At 42.3% G+C, this 21,874-nt stretch overlaps 1 protein-coding gene across 1 annotated transcript in view; it reads left to right on the forward strand.

Annotated features, from left to right (window-relative positions):
* Nucleotides 1–21,874, forward strand: part of grik2 (glutamate receptor, ionotropic, kainate 2) — a 144,685-nt gene that overhangs the window by 102,270 nt on the left and 20,541 nt on the right. The window contains 4 exon segments of the mRNA XM_023806230.2: nt 224–430; nt 3,226–3,449; nt 11,534–11,652; nt 15,419–15,636. Of these exon segments, the coding sequence (XP_023661998.2) occupies nt 224–430; nt 3,226–3,449; nt 11,534–11,652; nt 15,419–15,636 (768 nt within the window).

Below are 21,874 nucleotides of genomic sequence, written 5' to 3' on the forward strand. Positions count from 1 at the left end.
GGCAAGCGATGCTTTTGGCACCTTCTACTGGTGTAGAGTATCAGAAAGGCCATGTGTTGATCTTTATTCTTTACCCCCAAGAACTGATTTTCTTCCAGATATCCGTGCGTGAGCAGACAACGGAAGCTTTTGGAATAACAGGTGTTATCCAGCTAGGCTGTCGTGCTGAGTCTAGCCTCGCCCATATCATGATCTGGTCACTCTTTTCTGTCCGCTGCTACAGGAGGAGCCCTATGTCATGTTCAAGAAGTCAGACAAGCCTCTGTATGGCAACGATCGCTTTGAGGGCTACTGCATTGACCTCCTGCGTGAGCTCGCTAACATACTGGGCTTCAGCTACGAGGTGCGCCTGGTTGAGGATGGCAAGTATGGCGCACAGGAGGAAACGACTGGTCAGTGGAACGGCATCGTCAAGGAGCTCATGGACCACGTGAGTCTCAGTTACTCTACTAATGCAGTTGATAAGCTAGAAATAAAGTCATGAGGCTTTCAGTGTTGTGTATGATTCTGTTTCAGTAGTAATCCTTCCATTGAAGCACTTAGATCGTTCAGGTTGAGAGTTTGTGTTTATTGAAAGCAAGTGTTTGTAAACAAATCATTAGTTTGTCATGACAGTGCTGTGGCCTGTACTACGAAGCGGGGTTACTGGCTTATCGGGGTAACTTGTCAGATTTAAGGTAGTCTGGGCAAAATGTAAATGAACGAATATGAGGTCCATTTAAACGGTGCTACCTTAAATCCGACAAGTTACCCCGATAAGCCAGTAACCCCGCTTCGTAGTACAGGCCACCGGACATTTGGATTTTGCCGAGTTCGATATGTCCCTGGGTCAACAAGGGAGGGGCTTGAGTTTCATGTCTTTAACCAATCATATAGTCTTCATCGTATGACATTTTTTTTTCTCATTTTCCCACAGCAGTGTAGACTAAGCCATTGTGCTTGTGATTAGAAGGTTGCTGGTTCAATCCTTGTTGTTGTTGTTGTTATTATTATTATCTTCATCATCATCTTCATTAAATAAAGATGCACCCTTAGATTGCTCTGTATAGCCATTGCAGGTAAGCTTGTTCCTATGTCTATATTTATCATTGACTTCTATCATTTTACGTGTCTTATCAAAATGCATACACAAAATCAAACAAGTACTTTAGAATTTTGGATTTAATGAATGCGGTGATGTCATACAATGAAAACAGTGATTGGTTAAAGAAGTGCAATGCAAGCCCCTCCCTTGTTTACCCAGGGAGGCATTGAACTTGGGATGTGCTGAAAGTGCTCATTAAAACAGTATAACATGTACAAGAAGCCAGTCAGGACCTGTGTAAAGGGAAGGGCTCGTCGACAGTTACAGGAAGCTTGTGGTATCCTGCCTAATGCCACAGCTGCACACTTACACCCCCAGTCTTGATGCTGAGATGCTGAACCCTTGTCCTCTCATGTTTAGCAAATCAAATTACAACCAAAGTGGTTTAATAACATTACATCACGTTGCTTGTATAATGCCTAAATTGAAACTGACGTGTTGCATTGTTGCGCTGCGGAGGTACGCACGAGGAAAAGCAATTTGTCTGGAATCATCCCACACTTTTTAATCATATTACCACTCAATTACCAACTTTAGCCAAAGAAATTGGTATTATTGAATTACAATTCCCTACATCGGCAAACAAATCTAGATTCATTCTCCTCATTTGTGTGCTCTCCCTGCATAATCTGAGAGCCAGGGGGTTGAAATGAGTAAAATGCAGCCCTTAGGTTGGTTATATAGTGAAGGAAAGACGGGTGGGCTGTGTTATTGCTGGGGGTGGGGGGGGGGGGTATTCTGTTTTGCCCCAAAGCACTTCTTAAAAGATAAAAAATGTTTTTATATAAAAACATTGCTGGTATATAGGCTTTAAACTGTAGGGACGATGATTTCAGTGTGATTTGTAGGGGGGCTTACCATGAAGAGCGAGCATAAGCAGGTGTGAATCAGATCGATTCTTCGCCACCATGATGGGAGATATCGGTTATTGATCGCAAAGTGCAGTTTGCCCTGTTGGATCTCCAGCATGAGGAGAGAGTCTAATTACCCGTGACAGAAAGAGGATCCTGTTTCCCATGAAATGTGTGGGTGGATTAATTCCCCGATTTATGCACAAAAGGGAACATGCACAATTCATCTTCCGTAGACAAACCCCTTAAAGGTTTGTCAAATGATAAGGTAAAGGAGGATGAACCTCACATTAATGCAAATTCCTTCAAACTGTGGAAAAGAGACCTAAATATATATTTTTCCTTTAATCAGACAGTTTCTCTTTGTTGAACCTCCCCTTGATTCAATCTGCACAAATGTCTCTTTAACTTTAAATGACTAATTTAAGCACACTTGCCTTACTTTGCGTTCATTACTAAACATCAAAAGTTTTCCTCAGAAGAAGGCTGTTCAGGTGAAGTGAAGTGGACTTACTCTAATTTGTTCCTCAGTGTCAAAAGCAAATCACAAATCAAGAGAAATGATGCAGCCAGTACCTATTTGAGTCATCTTTACACCAATGACTAGATAATAAATATATATCTGTACGTCTATTCAAAACAATATTCATCATAATTTTAGCACAGAAATTCATTGTCCAGGTACTTATGCTGGACAGGACACAGAGCTGGGGGACACCCTGGACAGGATGCCAGTCCATCACAGGAACAGGAACCCTAATCAAAAGAATGACAACCTTAACCGCTACCAGTCCTAACCCTAACTAAAAGTAACCAAATAAAAAGACTTTTAGTTTTTAAAATGCAGTCACAGATTTTTAGACTCTTACTTAGCAAATCATCAAATTTGACTAATCCGACACGTGACGCTGCCACAGATTTAATGAGCTCTCATAATTTATATGGCTGAGGGGGGAACCTTAAAAATGCCCAAAGTCCAAGAAAAGGCAGTTTTCTCTCAGGTCCTCCCCCAGGAGTAACCCCTGCTTCTGGGGCACCCCCACTCTCGCCCGGTAACCGTGGATTGGGGCCGTCCTTAGAAACTTACAGCGGAGCAGAACTGTTGAAGCAGCAGTTGCTAAATCAACACTCCTTAACTGATAAACAAGGCCTTTAAATTTTGACTTGCCAGCAGCGGTTACTGTCTCTCGTGTGCACAGGACTCGTTTCCGTAATTGGATTGCCTCTAATGCATCTCCCTCCCATGACTTATGGTCCGTTTCTCTCCGCTGCTCTGCTTTGTGTCCACAGAAAGCTGACCTTGCAGTGGCTCCTTTGGCTATTACCTACGTGAGGGAGAAGGTCATCGACTTCTCCAAACCCTTCATGACACTGGGGATAAGTATTTTGTACCGGAAGCCCAATGGTACAAACCCCGGAGTTTTCTCCTTCCTCAACCCGCTCTCGCCTGATATCTGGATGTATATTCTGCTGGCTTACTTGGGTGTCAGTTGTGTGCTGTTTGTCATAGCCAGGTAACATGTCCGTTTCAGTGATTTTAAAAATGCACACACACACACACAAATACACATGCCATTAACCTTTCACACTAACTTTAATCTCTTTCTGATAAAAAAAGATTCTGGCACTGGGTAGAATTCCGCTGACGGATGCTAGTGAGATCTGTTTCAGTGGTATATCACTGTCTGTGTTGCAAAATGCACAGATCAAGAATGATTTCTAAAAAGAAGCATTACAAAACATGATTTAGACCATGCAAATCAGACTGTTATGATTGGTTGAAGGTCCTGGCCTTAATTGGCCAAACCAACCGAGGCATGTTTAACCAGCCAATAAGCTGTTGTGTTGACATGTCTCTCTTCTTCACTTGCCTTTTTTCTGGTTCATTCATTCAATCAGAAGTCTGCGCACGGCCTCCCAGTGTTAAGTATTGTGAGGAGGCTTGTCACGTATAATAATAAAATCACAAAATAAAATACCAAACAATGGAGTGATGCTTTCTGCAAAATCTAGCCCAATTCCATGTTCCTGCCACTGTAATGTTATAAGGCTAAGATGAAAAGCAGTTGGATGAAACCAAAACATGGAAAATGAGCTGAGAAAAACTCCCAATACGAATGTCTGAATAATGTATAATACAAACAGACCTCAATTTAGATTGTCGGCAAAATTCTCGCAAGTGCTGGTTTCTGATTTAGTAGTGCTGAGAATATGTGAGCACAAACTCATTGTGAGAGGGGTTTGCTTTATCTGAAATCAGCTTTGGGTGCCTGAGCCCAGCCCAGCTGGGGGCTCAGCCCTCCTAGAGCAATCGGAACAGTTGCTGACTTCTTCTCGTTCTACAAGTTAGCTCAGTTTGAACCCTGGTGCAGAGGACACCATGCTCAAACCCTGCACGCACCCACGTTCCCAGGGGAGAGAAATCGTATATATGTGCGTGTCCATGTGTGCTTGCACGTGTGCTTGCACGTGTGCGTGCCTGAGGAGAAACAGAAGCACAGAGTGTCCAAGCACAATCATTGCCCCTCTTCATCCTGTTACAAGCATTATAACTATTTTTCATTTCTTCTCTCTATTCTTTTCATCATGCTTCAAATGCTGTGGATTATTTTTTATGGAGTAATAGTGAGACTTTATGGTATTCTGGCCCATAAAAGGGTGGAAAAAAGCAGTTTTAGGAGTATTGTTGTCACTGGCAGGGCATACTTGGTATAAATATAGTATTCAGGGGCAGTAGAACCAAAGACACTGATTCATAAACCATTATTTTCCCTTTTCTTTCCACACTCAAATTTATAATGAAGAATGTGCTGGCAAAGAGACGAATGAGTCTGGCTAATTATAATTAGCTGTAATGTTTATGCGGTTGGGCACATTTTCTAAATCTAACTTTCAAAAATGCATTCCTTCTCCAGCCCTTCTTCCTTGGGATAATCACAAATAACGCTTCTGCAATGTAAATTCACACGGCCGTGAAGACCAGAGTGAGGCTAGATTAACTTTAGCCAATGTCATTGTGACAAAAATTAAACCTAATTGTTGTGAATGGATTTACATTTGAGTAAATCCCAGTTGATACATGGTGTTTTGGTTTTTTGTTGTGTGCCTTTCATTGGCTTTAATTATGCTCAGTGACTGGTGGTGCTTTTAATAAGCCAGTATAAGGATAGATTTCATATTCCTATCACATGGAGGGCTGACATTTACTGTTGGCTGAAGGGCGCTGATGAATTATCAAACGCTCTAAAATGGATAACTGTTTTGCCGTGGTGTTCAATGCAAATCTAATCAGCTGTCAGAAAGGCTGTTGTCATGTGAAAATTAAATGCCAGCATGTCGGCACAAAACTCTTTCCCTTCTTTACGATGTTGCCATTCCAGGAGGACAAACTTAATTTTTCCATGAATTGCCCCACTGTCTAGGAGAACAATATTGAGTCCCACGTTAACTACAGACTTTCTCTCCTTTGATGTGACAGATCAGTGTTAAGGTTGGATCAATTTGTAAATTATGCCATTACTGTAATTTATTGGATTTGGTTGCCAGTGTGTTATTTTTATTTTTTATATCCAATTATGATTTATTGAGCTCATCGTGCTAAAAAAATCCTATAGACTGGGTACATGTGTAGCCATATTTCTTTACTATGCAGATATGTTTCTTCAAGTTTTTTTTTTTAATTGTCTTTGCCATCTCTGTCTCTGTTGTCTGAACATGGCTGGTAATGTCTAGTCATGTTGACTGGAGTTTTCCATTGGACCCCCTGAGCGGAAGAATTCGCAGAATCTGAGAAAGACCAATGATCCAAACCTTCCCCTTACTGGGCAGAGATGAAGGTGGACCTTAGTAAGTGTACCTAGCAGGGAAATGACTGGAAACTTCTTTTATGCAGGCTCTGATAGATCCTGTGATGTCCTCCTACTTCAAGGTTAGAATTATGGTGACATCTATAGGAGGGTTCTGCAATAGGTCACATGGTCATGTAGGGCGTCTGGACTGAGGAGAGTAGATGATATGCAGGGGCTTGGGCTTATCAGGTGGTCAGGCTTTGTTCTAAGGAGAACCTAGGATCTTCTCAGTCCTTCAAACTTTTAACTCCCCTGGGTTTTAAAAATAAACAATAGTGTGACCATGTAGATTTTTTTTGTATTCACTCTAAGAACATGGATATTAGCTGAAGCATGGTGGAAAAAAAGAGAAGAAATGAAAAAACAAATAATTAACCCTAGAACTTTTGGGCCAGCAGCAGTATTTTATCTTCCATCCCGAGAGTTTTAAGGTTAATGTCCATTTTTCCAATGTTACTGGCAATATGATCACACAAAGAAAAACAAAGCTGCAACTGTCATCTAAGTTGGTTCAGAATATGCACCTAACTGTTTAAGAACTCGTAAAAACACAACTGGGTAAGTTGTATTTTCTGATTCAAGTTGTTTATCTTATGCTCATATTTCAAACAAATGAGAACTTTATCGGCATGCTCGTCTCTTTCGCCCTTTTATTGATATTCAGCCTTAGGAACATTACCACAGATGTTAGCCTAAGTCTGTGAGAAAAAAAAAAACATGAAGACCTGATTTGGTTTGGAAATGTTTGTGTATGGTATGCTCATGGCTGCTGGTATGTGTGCGCATGCCCCTGTTTTTGTGTGTGTGTGTGTGTGTGTGTGTGTGTGTTTGTGTGAGAGACAAAGAGAGAATGTCCACCAAATCACAGGGTTACCACCTGATATTTACAATTTAAGGAGAACATCTTTTACTTGCCATTCAAAACTAAAATATTCAGGATGTTTGTATTTTCTGCATATTTCATAGTTGATCTTTCTCTTTCATTCGTTTTTTTTGTCCCTGTGTTCTGTGGAGCAGATTATGAAAGAGAGAACTTTTCTATAATGAGGAGCTTTATTGCCTAGTCATTTTGGGGAAAAATTATTTCTTTTTCCTCTGTTTTGCTTTTGCTTAAATTTAGGCCTTTTTACAACATTGTTTGAGGTGAATAACTTAGCCTTGTAATCGGAGTGTTTAATTAGGCTTCTCTTTCTACAATGGTTACTTGTGCAGATGATTAATTATGGTTTAAGGATATGGCGAAACAGCATTGTTACTGCTCTCTATAATGTGAACACCAAAAATTAGTGTGACAAAATACACCAGTTTTTGGGGAGACAATTGGCCATTGTTTCAACATGTTTTTGCTGCAGAGCAACAACACAAATAGCCTGTAATTATTTAAGCAAAGGGATTAGAAAGGAAAAGTAAAGCAAATCTCAAGTGATGGTAATCTTAGCACAACGTTAATTGTTGTATTGCCTGAGCTGTAAATTAATTGATGTGTGCGGATTCAGGGGAGTGTTTACTTCCAAGGAATGTTGTGGTTTAAATCCCCCACAAGTTGGGTCGCCCCCGAAGCCTGTTTTGTTGGGTCAAAGAAGCAAAGGCAGTGTGTGTGTGTGTGTGTGTGAGGGGGGGGGGGTGGTCAATGGAGAGGGGAAAGGGCCTTGCAGCTCACACAGGGCAGCTACAGAAGTGCCTTAGGTCTTCATGCATGCTGAATTATTGTCAAAGATTAGGCAGAGGTCACCCGAATGGTGCATTTGTTATTTGTCTTATCTAATTTCTCCCACCAAGTGCTCCCTCCTAAAAATACTCTTTGAATTAGTTTGCGCCCCCCCCCCCCCCCCAACACACACATGCACAGTCCCGGTAGTCGCAAAGCTATTATTCTGCGGAATAAACTGTTTTTGTGTACGTGAAACTGTGAAAATGACATTGTTAGGAACGCTTCCTCACTAGCACTGTGTGTGGTGAGCATTCCTGCCCGTTTTTCTCAACATGGGCCAAGTACGCCAGCATACTGAATAGGTACATTAGCATTACAGTAAAAGTGAGAATAACGGCTCCATTATCATCCCTCACGAAAAGGTATTTCACCGCTTTGAGATGTTTCACATGTTTTACTGTGCTTTACATTACAAATGGCCGCACAGTCCTATGATACTTTGCAGCAGATGTTTCTTCCCTCCCGTGTCTGTCTGGTTCACCCCCGGGTGGATGGATGGTTTTACCTCCCCTCGCAGTCATACCTCAGCCAGATGAAGGCATTGGCTCCTGAAATGTCCACATGGCTTTTTAGCATCTGCATAACATGTTGAAGTTTGTGTCCTCTATGTAATTGGCAATATGGCGGGCTCCCCTTTTCCCTGTTCCTGGGCAGGGTAACTCAGCCCCGTCTGATGCCAGTCTCCGCTGTCCCCGCCGTCACCTCATTCTCAACTTTTTCAAAGTTCTAGCCTAGATTTTCGAGGGAAGTTTGAGGGAAGTCTTTCATTAACAATGCATAAACGTCCCATAACTTCTTTTTTCAAGGGCCTAGGTTAAAAACAAACAAAGTATGTGATGCCGTTTATATATGGCAATTACATTTCAGGATTATAGAGACTCTAGAGCACATGCCACCATCACAGCCCATAATCTCTTACTGAATGAACAAGTAAAAGATGAATGGAGGTCTGGGCATCAGGAACCTGTAATGATTAACTGTAGAAAACAAACGAAAAAAAGTTCCTTGCCAAACCATGGAGTACGACTTTCAGGATGATTCCCTAAAAGAGATAAACCACAACTGTATATGTCCCTTTGGCCATTACCCTAAATGGTAGCAGTTCCATAATGCATGGGAAATCAGTCCCACTAAACAGTCCAACATTTACATTTAGTCTGTATCAATTAGATTTCTCTGTCTCCATGTTCTCCTTATTCACACTGCTTGCCACCCCCCCGCCTATGGCCTTGTCCCTAGAAGACACCCTGGTTGTAATGGTCCCACTCTATTCACTGACATGCAGCCTACCTACTGCATCTGCTTCCAGCATCTTCATGTCCTAGCCCCCGATTCCGCCCCTCATTACGCTGCTTAGCCATCAACTCTGCAGCCAAGAGCCTTACATCACTAAATAGCCTTGATTCAGATTCTTGGAACAATGTTCGGTCTCCTTAACAAGAGGTCGGCGGTTAATATTCACCTTGTTTGCTATAATAGGTAATAGATTTTTGTTCGATTTATTATTGCCCCCTGGAAAACTGTGATCAGTACTAATCCTCAGTAGCCAGGAGCAGCACTGGTAGATTTCTCACCCAGAATGGTAGGCAGGTTTATGAACCAGAGCCACTGTCTCTCCTACCCCTCCACCCCGTATCTTTTGTGCCCGCTGCCATGATTCATAATCTCACGCCACATGTCATGAAAGCGATAGCTAAGCAGCACCAGGCGATTTCACGCACATATCTTCCCAATGCCAGCCTTTCAGCGTCTTGGCGGTCTAGCTGTTATCAGGTGATCAAGAGCCTGATTTTGATTGGCAGGTGCAAGTTCTCCTGCAGACTTGCATTTTATTTAACAAACTCTTTTCTCCTGAGCGACATACATTATTGAGAAAGCAGAGAGCGATTGGGGTTAATGGCCTTGTTCAATGCCCCCAACGCGAATCACTCTGCCGACCCTGGGATTTCACAGTTTTCATGCCAGTGTCCTAACCCGCTCAGCCACACACTGCCCCTTCAGGCCAATGATGGTACAGCCAGCATGCCATTAAGCTTTCTGCATTAACTGGGCAGGCATGTTTTTAGAGTATCCCTGTAGAAATAAACAAACCCTGCCAAAATGGCTCTAATACAAAATCCCATAGTCCCACAATCCTATTTCTAATACTCAAAGTCCTTTGAATCAGTACATCAGCATTGGCAGTGTCCTGCTTGTGACCGTCTCCATCGCAGTTTCCTGGCCCTAATGCGGCCGCCTTTCACCAAGCATCCCTCTACGCCACAGCAGTTTTCACTATTCATCATTTTGGCACTTTGTCATCACCTCGCTTCTTGCTGCTCTTCTTCTCTTTGGTGCTTGATTGTCTACTAACTGCAAAACTAAGCAACTGCTAAGTAACTTTAAACACATCAGAGACTCTCATTGCTGACATTATGCACTGCTCATGTTCTCGCTGCTTCTTATGTGATGGGCTATTCATCTAAGGTGTAGTCCGCCCTATATCCTATGTCCGTGTGGTCGGACACCCACAGACAGTCCAGGTTCCTCCCAGCTCGGAAGCAAAAATATCTGGCTGGGAGATCGAAGGAAGAAAAATCATGGACCGACTGTCGGTCCTCGAGGACCAGATCTGGAGTTCTGCGTCAGCTTACTTAATTGGATTATTTTAGAAGAATATGGATGCATATCAAGAAAGAGAACCATAATGTAGGAATAAATATGAGGAATTTGAGCTTTGCTGGTTTTGGTAAACCTGATCAGGCAAGCTCATACAAGGCAGAGAATTTCCCTCATCCTGACTGGGCACAATGATCTCATTTAACGCTACATCCTTTATGTCACTAGACCAGGTTGAGGAGAGCAGTCTTGCCTGTGTGTCCACTTGTTTTTTTGCCTCGTGCATTTAATCAGCCTTCTGTGCAATGTCTTGGGTGATAAATCAGGCATTTATGGGGGTCAGACTTTAAATGAAATACTGATTGGTACCACAGATTGGCAAACAAACCAGCCAGCAGGTTGACACACACCGATTCAAGTTAGAGAACGGTGACCATGTCTTCCTGATTTCTGAAAGCCTGCCGATTGTTCAAATCATAAGAGATTTAAGTTACTCCCATATTTTATGGCTAGGGGTTCCTGCCAGTGTAATGTAAAAAAGTAGGCATTTGTGGACCTAATGTCTAAAGACCACTTCATCATCATTTGATTATTCATCGCTTCTCATTGTGACTAGCTTAACTTTAACCATTTTCTGATCTTAGCACTTCAGAGTAAAGAAATCAGGTCATGATACTTAATTGTAGCCCAATCAACCTTTACTAATGTAATGTCACTTTTACTTAACATAAATAAATGGAAATCTCTTTGCCTGTGAAGTGTGTGTGTAGGGAGTGGGTGTGCAATATCATGTTGGGATGATGAGAACGGAGTGTTTGATCTCATGAATTTTAATAAGTTTGAAAGATTATCATGATTGCTTTTTCCAAAGTGACAAAGAAGTTATTGAGATTTCATTGATTAAATTGCAGAATTATTTTCTTTTAATATGAATATTCCAGAATGTACTTTTCACTTGGCTAGACAGCTGCCTGAAATTAGAAAAAAAAAGAAAATGAGTTTAATTAACTTTAGATTTTTCAAGCAATAACGGTTGTTTATAATGTATCCCTTCACAATGGAGTTGTCACATATATTTTATGTTTTATCTAAACAAAGATATTAACATCTAACTAATGCTAAGTGCTGTATGTAAATGTTAACAAGTGTCCATTATATATGTTTCTTTTCTTTTAGTTTTGCGTACTGTTTTATTGTACTGAACAGCATAAAATGATTTGCATCTCTAATGCTATCTGTACGCATTGAGATTTGTTACTTTTTATGATGATAACTTTGTATTCTATTCTATAAATTTGCATTGTGATTGTTTCCTTAATCGGTGTTTAACATCTGTCTCTCCCGCTATCTCTACAGGTGAACCGAGCTTTATTTACAAGAAAGAATTCCGACGTTCGTTCTTGTGCTAAAACTGTGTGTTCTTCTCTGTCAATTGCCACAGGTTTAGTCCCTATGAGTGGTATAACCCTCATCCCTGCAACCCAGACTCTGACGTGGTGGAAAACAATTTCACGTTGCTAAATAGTTTCTGGTTCGGAGTTGGAGCTCTCATGCAGCAAGGTAGACGCCTCTGCCTGCTCCCCTTTGTGGCTCATGTCCCACTCTTTGCTGGGGGTCAATTTGCACTTATCAGGCCCAAACTGATGCATGGGTGCCTCTGTGCATGTAGCTAGATGCAGAACTTGATTGCAAAGATACAGAAGCAGGGTTGGGCCAAGAGAAGGCTTTGGGGTGGCTAAGGAGCTTGTTCCCGGGAAGTGGGTGATGTGTGTGTGGTGCAGACCTAACTGACAAGCAGGGAGAAACCAGCCTCACTCACCCAGTCATGCATGACACCTTCATTCACTCCTACTCACCCTCACAGATCCTCAGATTGGGTAAGTGTCATCCCCATCAGACAGAGAGAGGAACAATGTGTGTCTGTTTAGCCTAGCCCTCTCATTTTCGGTTTCCTCCTGTAACCTGTCACCATATCTTCTCAACTAGTCTTCCGCCCCCAGATTTCAGAAAAAGAAACTATGTATGGCATCGGTGAAACGGAGCAATTTCATTCAAAGCTAATGCGTTTTCCGACCTGCATGCCAATGAGATATGTTGCATTGTAAGCGCAGCGCCAGTCAGTACAGTCATGTTGTTGGCTGATGCAACATATCGGAGGCTGAGGATGACAAGTGTGCAAGGCAGCATGGTTTCTGTTGAGCCTGCTCTGAAAGCGAATGTAGCGTACAGACAGGAGGCTTCCAGACATCTGTTGGGAGCTGAACTTTTACTGATGCATTTTGGCGTATTTGAAGTCCAGCAGAATGTGGCTGGCAGTTACTCCATGGCCCATTCCTGCATGCACAACAAACATGACGCATGGTAAAATTATTCTGTCGTGCAGAATTTAAGAATGATAATGAATATAATATCAAGGGCGAAGACCAGACTAGATTGCAGTAAATAACTACAAAAATGTAATCTAATGGGATTGTCCAATGTCCCCTCACTTATATGTGGTGACTAGAGAATTAATATTTTAACCAGTATCTTCATTATGGAGATAGTTGTCAATCCAGAACATACTTAATGTTTTTTTTTTATAAATACACCATACCATTGTAATAAAATTTCATACACTTCTGAACATTTATGGGGCGTTCTTATGGATGGACTGTTTGTCCTTTTGTTCTTGTTCATTTGATCTTTTTACTTGTGACCTGCTCATGGTAGTCTCGATATACTTAGGGTACTTTGGTGACACAGTGCAGATGCAAATCCGCTTGAGGTGATGTTGAGAAGATCTGGAGATGGACCGACCTGGGGGAGAGAGGGAGGGCAGGCTGAAGGATTTCAGACACTGTTCCCCCCCACAGCATGACGCCCCTTCTTGCAAACACACACGGCTGCTGAGGACTACAGTGTAGAGAGGCTCCCGTGTTCATGGCTTGCTAGCCCCCAGAAAACTGTGGGATGTGGTGTTTTGGACATGACGTTACCTTGGGTACATGACAGTCAGCCCCAACCAGGTTCTGTTGTGGTGCACCTGGCCTAATGCGGGCCGGCTTGGGGCTTTCAAGCACATGGGGGTAAGACGTGAGCTGGGATTTGTGGATCTTCCACCATTTCTCCTTCCCTGGTCTTGCTCCTTAGTTTTTTTTTCTTTTTGTTCTTTGTTTTCGTTTTTTGTTGTTGTTGTTTTTTTCCTGTCTTGTTTTCAAAGGGCAGTGCAGACCGCTGGTTATGGTGGGTAATCGTGTTCCTGGCTGAATCATGTCTAACTGCCTGGCTTGACCAGGCAGCAGGCACGTCTCTCTCTTCCTTTACAGCTTTCTAGGCAGAAGTCTGAAGGTGGAGGTGGCTGTCATGTCCAGGCTTGTATCTAGAGCGACAGGTTCTAGACCGGACTGTGAGGAAGTCATAACGAGGGCGCTGAGGAGATGTTCAAAAATTAAATAAAAGAAAAACACTAGGGTCACTTCAAAGAGCAAAGATCTTTCCCACAGTCCTTTTGCCTGAATTTGTAAGATTACAACTTAAAAGAGCTTTAGATTGCTTGAGAAAAATAATATTGACTTTGTACTGTCCTTCCATGGACTGTCCTTCCATGGACTGTCCTTCCATGGACTGTCCTTCATCTCCTGGCCTGACTCCATCAGCTCCAGTGTGACCTTTGACCTTGCCCCGCTCATCCTTCATGAGGCTTGCTTGAAATTACAAATTCTTCTGATGACCTGGAGACCTACAGTTAGGGAGGTGGCTTTATGTAAAGAAGCAACGACTTTCTCGTTTTTAGCAAATCAAGATTTTAAACATGTTTTAAAGCTATTTTAACACAATATAATTGGTATTGTTGCTGTGGTTGTTGTTTCTAAACGAAGTGCAATTAAGATTGTTTATAAATAATGAAGTCCATCATGTTTTTGCTGCTGATTTTTCAGGTTGTGCTTTCCCCATATGCACTGCCGTGTAATGAATGGACCCTTCCTGTGTTATTGAACTGTTTATCTGAAAAAAAAACCCCAGTATCGATTCATGGGCAATCAACTTCAGCCAGAAACGCGGAGCTGAAATGAGTGTGAATTGCTAGATTTAGTCAGCTTGGGACTGTGGGACTGCTATATATAAAAGTATTCTTTGTTTTTTTGTTTCATTTTCTATTTCAAAACTTCTTTTAAGACTAGCAAGATCCTGGACAGCTAGAGAAAAGCTTGGAAAGAGTCAAATATTAATCTGACAAATAAATTAAAATTATCCAGAAGTTACTTTTCATTTTATTAGATAGATATATTGTGCCACTGTTGTTTAAACAAATCTGGCTGCAATATTTCAGATATCAACACATTAAAATATGTTACAGGAAAATGTTACTGTAAAGGATCATTCAAATGCATAGAACAATGAGGGTTAAGACTGCCTTAACAAACACTACGCTGGTCTATAATGATGTAGACATGCCAGTGTAATGTCCTCAGAAACCAAAGCAATGCAGGAACATTTAGTGCCAATTATAAATTTAGTTTCTGCTCCAAAGCCTTGTGCTTCACTATTGACACATCTTGCAGATGCTTACAAAAGTGACGTCTACTTTTTTTGAAGTGGTGTACGGTTAAGCAATGGAAGCTGCCTGATGCAGTCTGAAATTTATTTATCAGATGTATACATGATTCAGCCATCTCCACCTCTGTACTGCCTTGTGCCATTTTAAAGTTATGAAAATGCCTTCTGCAGTTACTTGAAATCACCAGCTTATGAACACCGTCAGCATCATTATCCAGCTGAAGATGTTTCAAAGCAAACATAACAGATCTCAACATAACAGAGTCACGCCTAGATACCTGATGTGGTTTGAAAACACACTTAGTAACCATTTGGGTAGGACTCCATGTTTCATGCTCCAGAATGAATCCAGAAGCACTCACCATCAGAGACACACCACAGGGGAGTGCTTGCTCTGTGAAGTCTGTTTATAATATGAATTTTAAAGGAGGTAGATGACTCATAAACACCTGTCAGTTTAAAATTAATCTACGGGATGAAAATATTGGGCTCCTTCTCCTACCTTGTTTGTGGTGAACTGCAGCATAGAATCTATGTGTTAACTTGTTTGTATGGTAATTTTACAATGCCGTTAACTGTGTGTGTTGAAGGTAGTAAACGCAGATATCCATATTCAAACCACCCAACATCTAGTCTGGTCTGTGTCACTAAAGCAAGGCCTGGCTGGGGTCTACCCTCCTGGAGATATCCTGGGTGTGATCTGTAAGGAAGCCCTGTCTTGTACTGAGTGACCCATGGCCAGAGCAAAACGGGTTGACGTCTCTCTCTGCTCCCCCCTCCTTGCCAGGTTCAGAGCTGATGCCCAAAGCCCTCTCCACCAGGATAGTGGGGGGCATCTGGTGGTTTTTCACTCTCATCATCATTTCTTCCTACACCGCTAACCTCGCAGCCTTCCTCACCGTGGAGCGAATGGAGTCGCCCATCGACTCCGCCGACGACCTCGCTAAGCAGACCAAGATCGAGTATGGCGTGGTAGAAGATGGCTCCACCATGACCTTCTTTAAGGTGGGCTGCTGCCATTTGTAACCCGTACTGATTATTTCTCATTGTGATAAAAAAAACAGCTTGGTGTGAAAGACCGTTTTCCTGTGAACGGCTTCTCGCTAAATTATTGACCCACACGGAAAGCTGATTTTGAGCACAGTTATCTTTATGGTGTAAGGATACCGTAATCTGCTTGTGAAGTTTCAAGTGTTTTCACTGTTATTGCAGGCTCCACAGTCAATGAGACAGAGATTTCTCTGTTGCTCTGCTGGGGGAGCATTTGGTGTAGCACTTCCTGATTCTGCCAAGTTTAGTATATCCCTGGGTCAACAAGGGATAGGCTTGCGTTTCGCTTCAATAACCGATCACCGTCTTCATCGTATGACATCACCACATTCATTAAAACCAGCATTTTGTGTTAAGGGGCAAGGTGCACAGATCTTCCTGTTTTATTCTGTATGCCTTTTGTTTAGGGACATGTCATAGATACTAAACATAGGAATGTGCTTACAGTACCTGCAAAGGCTGCCGGGAGCAATGTAAGGGTGCATCTTTACTTCATGATGATAATAGTAATAACAACAAAAATAATAATAACAAGGTTTGAACCACCATCCTTCCATCACAGGCAGAGAGGCTTAGCCCCCTGAGATACACGCCCCCCACGCTGGGTGACTGGATGGCTGGAAGCCTTGAGTTTGGAAATGAAAAAAAAAAACAAAACAGACCAGCCTGATGATGTCATACGTTGAAAACTGTGATTGGTTAAAGAAGTGAAATGCAAGTCTCTCCCTTGTTGATCCAGGCACATGTCGAACTCTGCAAAATCAGGATGTCCTTTAGTGTATGTTAGCATATGTCAAAGAGCCTGTAATTGTCCCTTGTGTGTACTAACTCAGCATTTAAAGGTTAAAATCATTCTGTATGCATGACACATTGTAAACATAACACACTGGATGTCCTTCAGTGTAACTGGTTGGTGGTATAAGAGGATATTGTTGGTGAGCCTTTGGACTTTGACATCCTGTGGCAACATGGGCCTAGAATTTACTTTCTTTGATCCTGAACATTGTTTGCTTGTTGTTGCTGCAGTGTTCAATATCAGGAGTCCAGTGTACAGTAGCCCCGCGTATCCATGGGTGTTACATTCCAAGGCCTGCTGCAAACAGCTGAAACTGCGGATAATAGCAAACAATCCACGGACCCCGTATATACTGTACTGTAAAGGATGAAGAAACAATGAAAAGCATAGGCTACTGTTACACATTTTACAATAAAAACTATTGTATAATCTACCTGTACATAACCTGTAGTTAGAACAGAAATATGGTGTAAATAGAACAATTGAAACTTATCAACTATTTATTTCAGGAATGCTTTTTTTTTTGTTTTTGAAACCTTAGATACTGAAACCACAGATGAGTGGGTGTTACTGTACAGCTTATAACATAAAGCATAGTGACATTAGGACCTATCGCTAAGATAGGATAGCCAAACCTAATACATTATATACTTATATTTGACAAACTTCCCTGTTTTGGGCTTTGTGGTTCCCTCGCTCATCATCCAGACACAATCACCACGGCAAGCACAATTGTATATTTATGCATGAGATTTTTTTTTGCCATTTAGATGGAAGGTAGTTGCATTGACACTGGGGACAATAGTGGGTGGGACAGGTCATATGCAGCAGAGCTTCTGCTGTTTCACAGAGGACTTAATGGATCCATTGCACTCTCTTCTTGGCGCCTAATGTGACATTTACCTATTTATAACTATGGCTGTAATCCGGTGTGCTGTAGACTCACATTCCTGGAGAGCTGTGAGGCTGGGGCCCTGATTGCTACAATGTGTGATTTCCCAGATGTACGGATGGGTGACACTGTTAGCCGGATAGTTGGCTTACTGACTGGGGCTTTGATCCCCGCTCCTTCTGTGTATGTTGAGTTCTCCTCATGTTTCAATGAGCTTCCTCTGGATACATCTTTCTCCTCCCATAGTCCAAAAATGTGGGGTTAGGGTAATTGCTGTTAAGGGTAATTACCCTTATTTCATGAGAGTGTACCTTGGATTGGACTGGAGTCCCATTCAGCATGTCCCTGTCTCGTTCCCTCTGCTCATTGTTTTATTGTGGGCTCCAAGCACGTTATGATCTTCTGTTGTTACATGCTGCGTTATAGTCCACTTAGCTGTGATTTCTCCATAAACCTCTCAATCAAGCTTCGCAACGATTTGCGCGTCACCACATTTGAGACACAGGACAGCTGTAATCTATATCTGAATCTACCCAGGGCCTTTACAGCATACAGCAGCCATCTGTTTCCAAACCTTCCCGCTTTGGCACTGAATTGTGGGATGCTATGTTATTTGGATTTAATAGTAATCAGCAGGTTAGTTGTTTTCTTTGTAAACGAGGCAGCAATGCCTAAACATTTTTGGTGCTGTTAATCAAACTGAGAAAAGGATTCCTTCTGATTCCTTCTGCACCCTCATTAGGCATCTCGCACTTTCACTTTTTGCCCATTGACAGCTTGTGCGGAAACAAACATAGTTCCATTAATTGCACGTCGGTATCAAGTCTTTAAGATTACAGAATGGGTAGCGCTCCCTGGATTGGCTCACTGTTCATTTTCACGATTTCAAAGAAAAAAAAAGATACAAATCCTGCCATTTATGCAATTATTTACACAGATTTATTCTGGAAAAATAAATGTATAATGATGGGTAATTATGTGAATGGCAGCTTGGGAGAGTCTGGGAATCAGTTTAGAACATGAGTATTTTTTATGTTCTACCGAGGAAGCATCCCTGCAGACTTTGAACACCAACACTGAATTATTTATTAACTGCAGTCACTTCATCTCACTTATCTAATAAAATCACATCTTATTAGGGGCCTGAGAGTGCTGCTGTGTGCTGCCACTGCTGCCGTGAGCAGAGGGGAGGCCGGGCTGCCTCACGCCGCCACTCTGAAGGCCGCCCACTCCAGGAAGGCCACGCCCACTCCAGGAAGGCCACGCCCACAATGATATTTTTCTTGTATTTTATTTTTGTTAAGCAGTCTGCCTTATTGAGTGTAAGTGGGATATGTAGATCGTTTTGACACGCAGCAGTGAGGGAGGGAAAGGGAGGAGAGGAAATTGGTGGGAGATGGGATGCGGGGGGGGGAGGTTATGCTGAGCACTGTCTTGCCCCCAGGCCTGCTGAAGTTCCCATCACTCTCGCAGCCTCTCTGCAATGGCTGCCCCCCTCCTGTAATGAAGCTCCTTCTTCCCCCCGCTTAGCAGATAGCAGATTCCCTCGGGCAGATAATCACCAAACCACTGTTATCCTGGTTACAGGCAATAACAATCAATGGTGAACTCCACCCCCCTCCCCGTTCGGTTTGCAATATTAATATGGGGCTATTCTAAGCATGGAAAATGGAAAGCTGCAAATAGGGTAGCGGTGACGGTGTGCGAAGGCCACCGGCTTTTGAAATTCTAGGCCTGGCGTCACCTCTGACCTTCGGTTGAGCAGAGCTTGTCACTTTGAAATTCCGCTCGACCTATCAGAATTGATGGCAAGGGCAAAGCATGCCCCATCGCCCTGACAACCACATGAATCTCATTTCCGGGTGATTTCCCGCTCTTTTAAACGGTGCATGTTGGCTGAATTTTAAAGGCAGTCATGCTTCTGATCTGCGTACTTTAACATAAACGGAAGCGCACATGGACTCAGGCAAACACATATGGCCAATATTCCATTAAGTGGGAGATTGATTTGGCTGCATTTTAAATATATTCCTTTTAATGTGGATTTTTTTAGATCTTTTGGGAATAAATTTCACTGCAGAGTATGTAAAACCTGACCACATGCAATTTTTTTGGTTTTTAACAGACCAGTATGTGTCTATGACTGAATGTTGGTGACAGTATACTAGAACAATACTAGTGTTTGGATGGCAAAGGAAAATGTATGTCTTTAAAAATGTGGTAACAATTCTTATATTATAAGAAATAAGATTAACTCGTAATAACTTTACATTAATGTTAAATATGCTCTCAGTTTGCTTCCGCTTATGTTGACATAGATCACTGGTGACCTACAGTATAGGTGCTTCAGCAACATATTTACCATTTGAATCGTTTCCACACCTAAACTGTATAACATGCCGATTTTATATTTGACCCCATAAATATTATACTTGACTGCAGTTTTTTTAGATGGTAAAACATCAAGAAAAATTACCTGATAGCAGAAAGTCGACAGTTTCTAAAAGCTATATTAATTTTTTAATAGATTTGTTTTTTTGTCATTTTAAAATCTGTTCTAGCTTTTTGTTTTATCATCAAAAATGCTCTTATCAAAAACAAAAGCTAGGTTGGCTGTCTGACTTTTCCTTCTGATGGTTTTTTTTCACATTATGTTTTCATATGTGTCAACATCAAAACAATCTGCTGAGCAAAGCACATCCTCTTTTCTTGCTTTTTTTCTCCTGTCACCCTTTAGCCAATTTTTTTCTCCTGTTCACTGTTTTATAACTCCCAGAACTGTATACTTTTTTGCAAAAGGCATCTTTGCCCTGCACCCTGTCCCAGCTCAGATCAGGGCCGAGTCCTTTGCAGTGTCGTGTTGCCAGACAGGAACCAGTCATCATTGACCAGGTACAGTCTCTATGCTATTCTGCCTGCAACAGAAATGACAAATTAAACCCCCCCCCCCCTGCCAAATTTGGGCACCGACCCCTAGAAAAGTCCATATGGGTTCACCCTTGATTAGATGCCTGCCTGCCTTTATTACATTGTGGGACACATACACACACACACACACACACAGGGTGGACATGAGACTCATTTTCCATGCAGCCACTATGTCACTATGTTTTTATTAGTACTTATTCATATTTTATTTCTCTTCTTAATGCGTAATGCTTAACACATGGTGTAGTAGCTAGCAAAATATTTCAATTTGGAGTCAATTTGTCTGAGCTCTCTCCATGCTAAGGAATATTTCAGAGTGAATCTGGAATCAGATCTCAGAAGTAGCTTTTGAAAGCAGATACTGCTTATCCAGTAGGAGCCTCTTCCTGCAAGCTTAGAACATGATGTCTGGACGGGATGCCAGTCCATCACAGGGCACAGGGCTGGGGGACACCCTGCACAGGATGCCAGTCCATCACAGGGCACAGGGCTGGGGGACACCCTGCACAGGATGCCAGTCCATCACAGGGCGCAGGGCTGGGGGACACCTTGGACAGGATGCCAGTCCATCACAGGGCACAGGGCTGGGGGACACCCTGCACAGGATGCCAGTTCATCACAGGGCACAGGGCTGGGGGACACCCTGGACAGGATGCCAGTCCATCACAGGGCACAGGGCTGGGGGACACCCTGCACAGGATGCCGGTCCATCACAGGGCACAGGGCTGGGGGACACCCTGCACAGGATGCCGGTCCATCACAGGGCGCATGCTCACAAACTGTAGGCAATTTATAGACGTCGTTTGACCGATTGCATGTTTTTGGAAAGTGAGTGTAAATCCATGCCAACCGGCAACCACACAAACTTCCTACACTGAGCCTGGATTAGTAAATAAACAACCGTAACCACAGAGGTGCAAGGCTGCGGGGCTCCCAACTGCATCACCTGCTCACCAAAACATACAGGTACAAAAACAAGCCAAAGCTCACATCTTAATAGCTGTCACTTTAGAATAACAGTAATAAAAGTGAGTGGTTTAATAGGGAAATGTTACTGTTACTCAAGACCAGTGTAATGGCTGCAGTCCAGAGGGTTTATTAGACTTGGACTCTGATAAAGAACGTCTGCTAGGTACTGTAGTCATGACCCAATATACACAGCTTCAATGGTCCACGTGGGAGTTAGGGACCGTGGCATTTTTTTTTTTTGTCGTTAAAAATTCAAACATTTTATCTTTAGCCATCAATCAGGCCTATATGTGTCAGTGCAGACATGTGGACATTGTGGTTTAATGTCAAGGGGAATCCCTGGGCATCTTTGTTTGCTTAACTCAGGGACATTTGCTCTGTGTCACCGGGTGACAGTTTAGTGTTTGTGTCTGCGATGTATCACAAGCCCTATCTGTCAAGTTTAAGACAGAGGACTAGTTGTATGAAAAAAACCCTTTCATTTTTGAATATATTCTAATTTCTGCACAAGCTCCTGATTTCTTTGATTGTTGTTTTTTGAAAATATGCAAAACACTTTTCAAATCAAGATGTCCTGACGGGTCTGATAATTGTGAGGCAGCAAGGCC

This window comes from Paramormyrops kingsleyae, chromosome 9, assembly GCF_048594095.1.
Source record: "Paramormyrops kingsleyae isolate MSU_618 chromosome 9, PKINGS_0.4, whole genome shotgun sequence".
In the NCBI taxonomy this organism is placed as follows: Eukaryota; Metazoa; Chordata; class Actinopteri; order Osteoglossiformes; family Mormyridae; genus Paramormyrops; species Paramormyrops kingsleyae.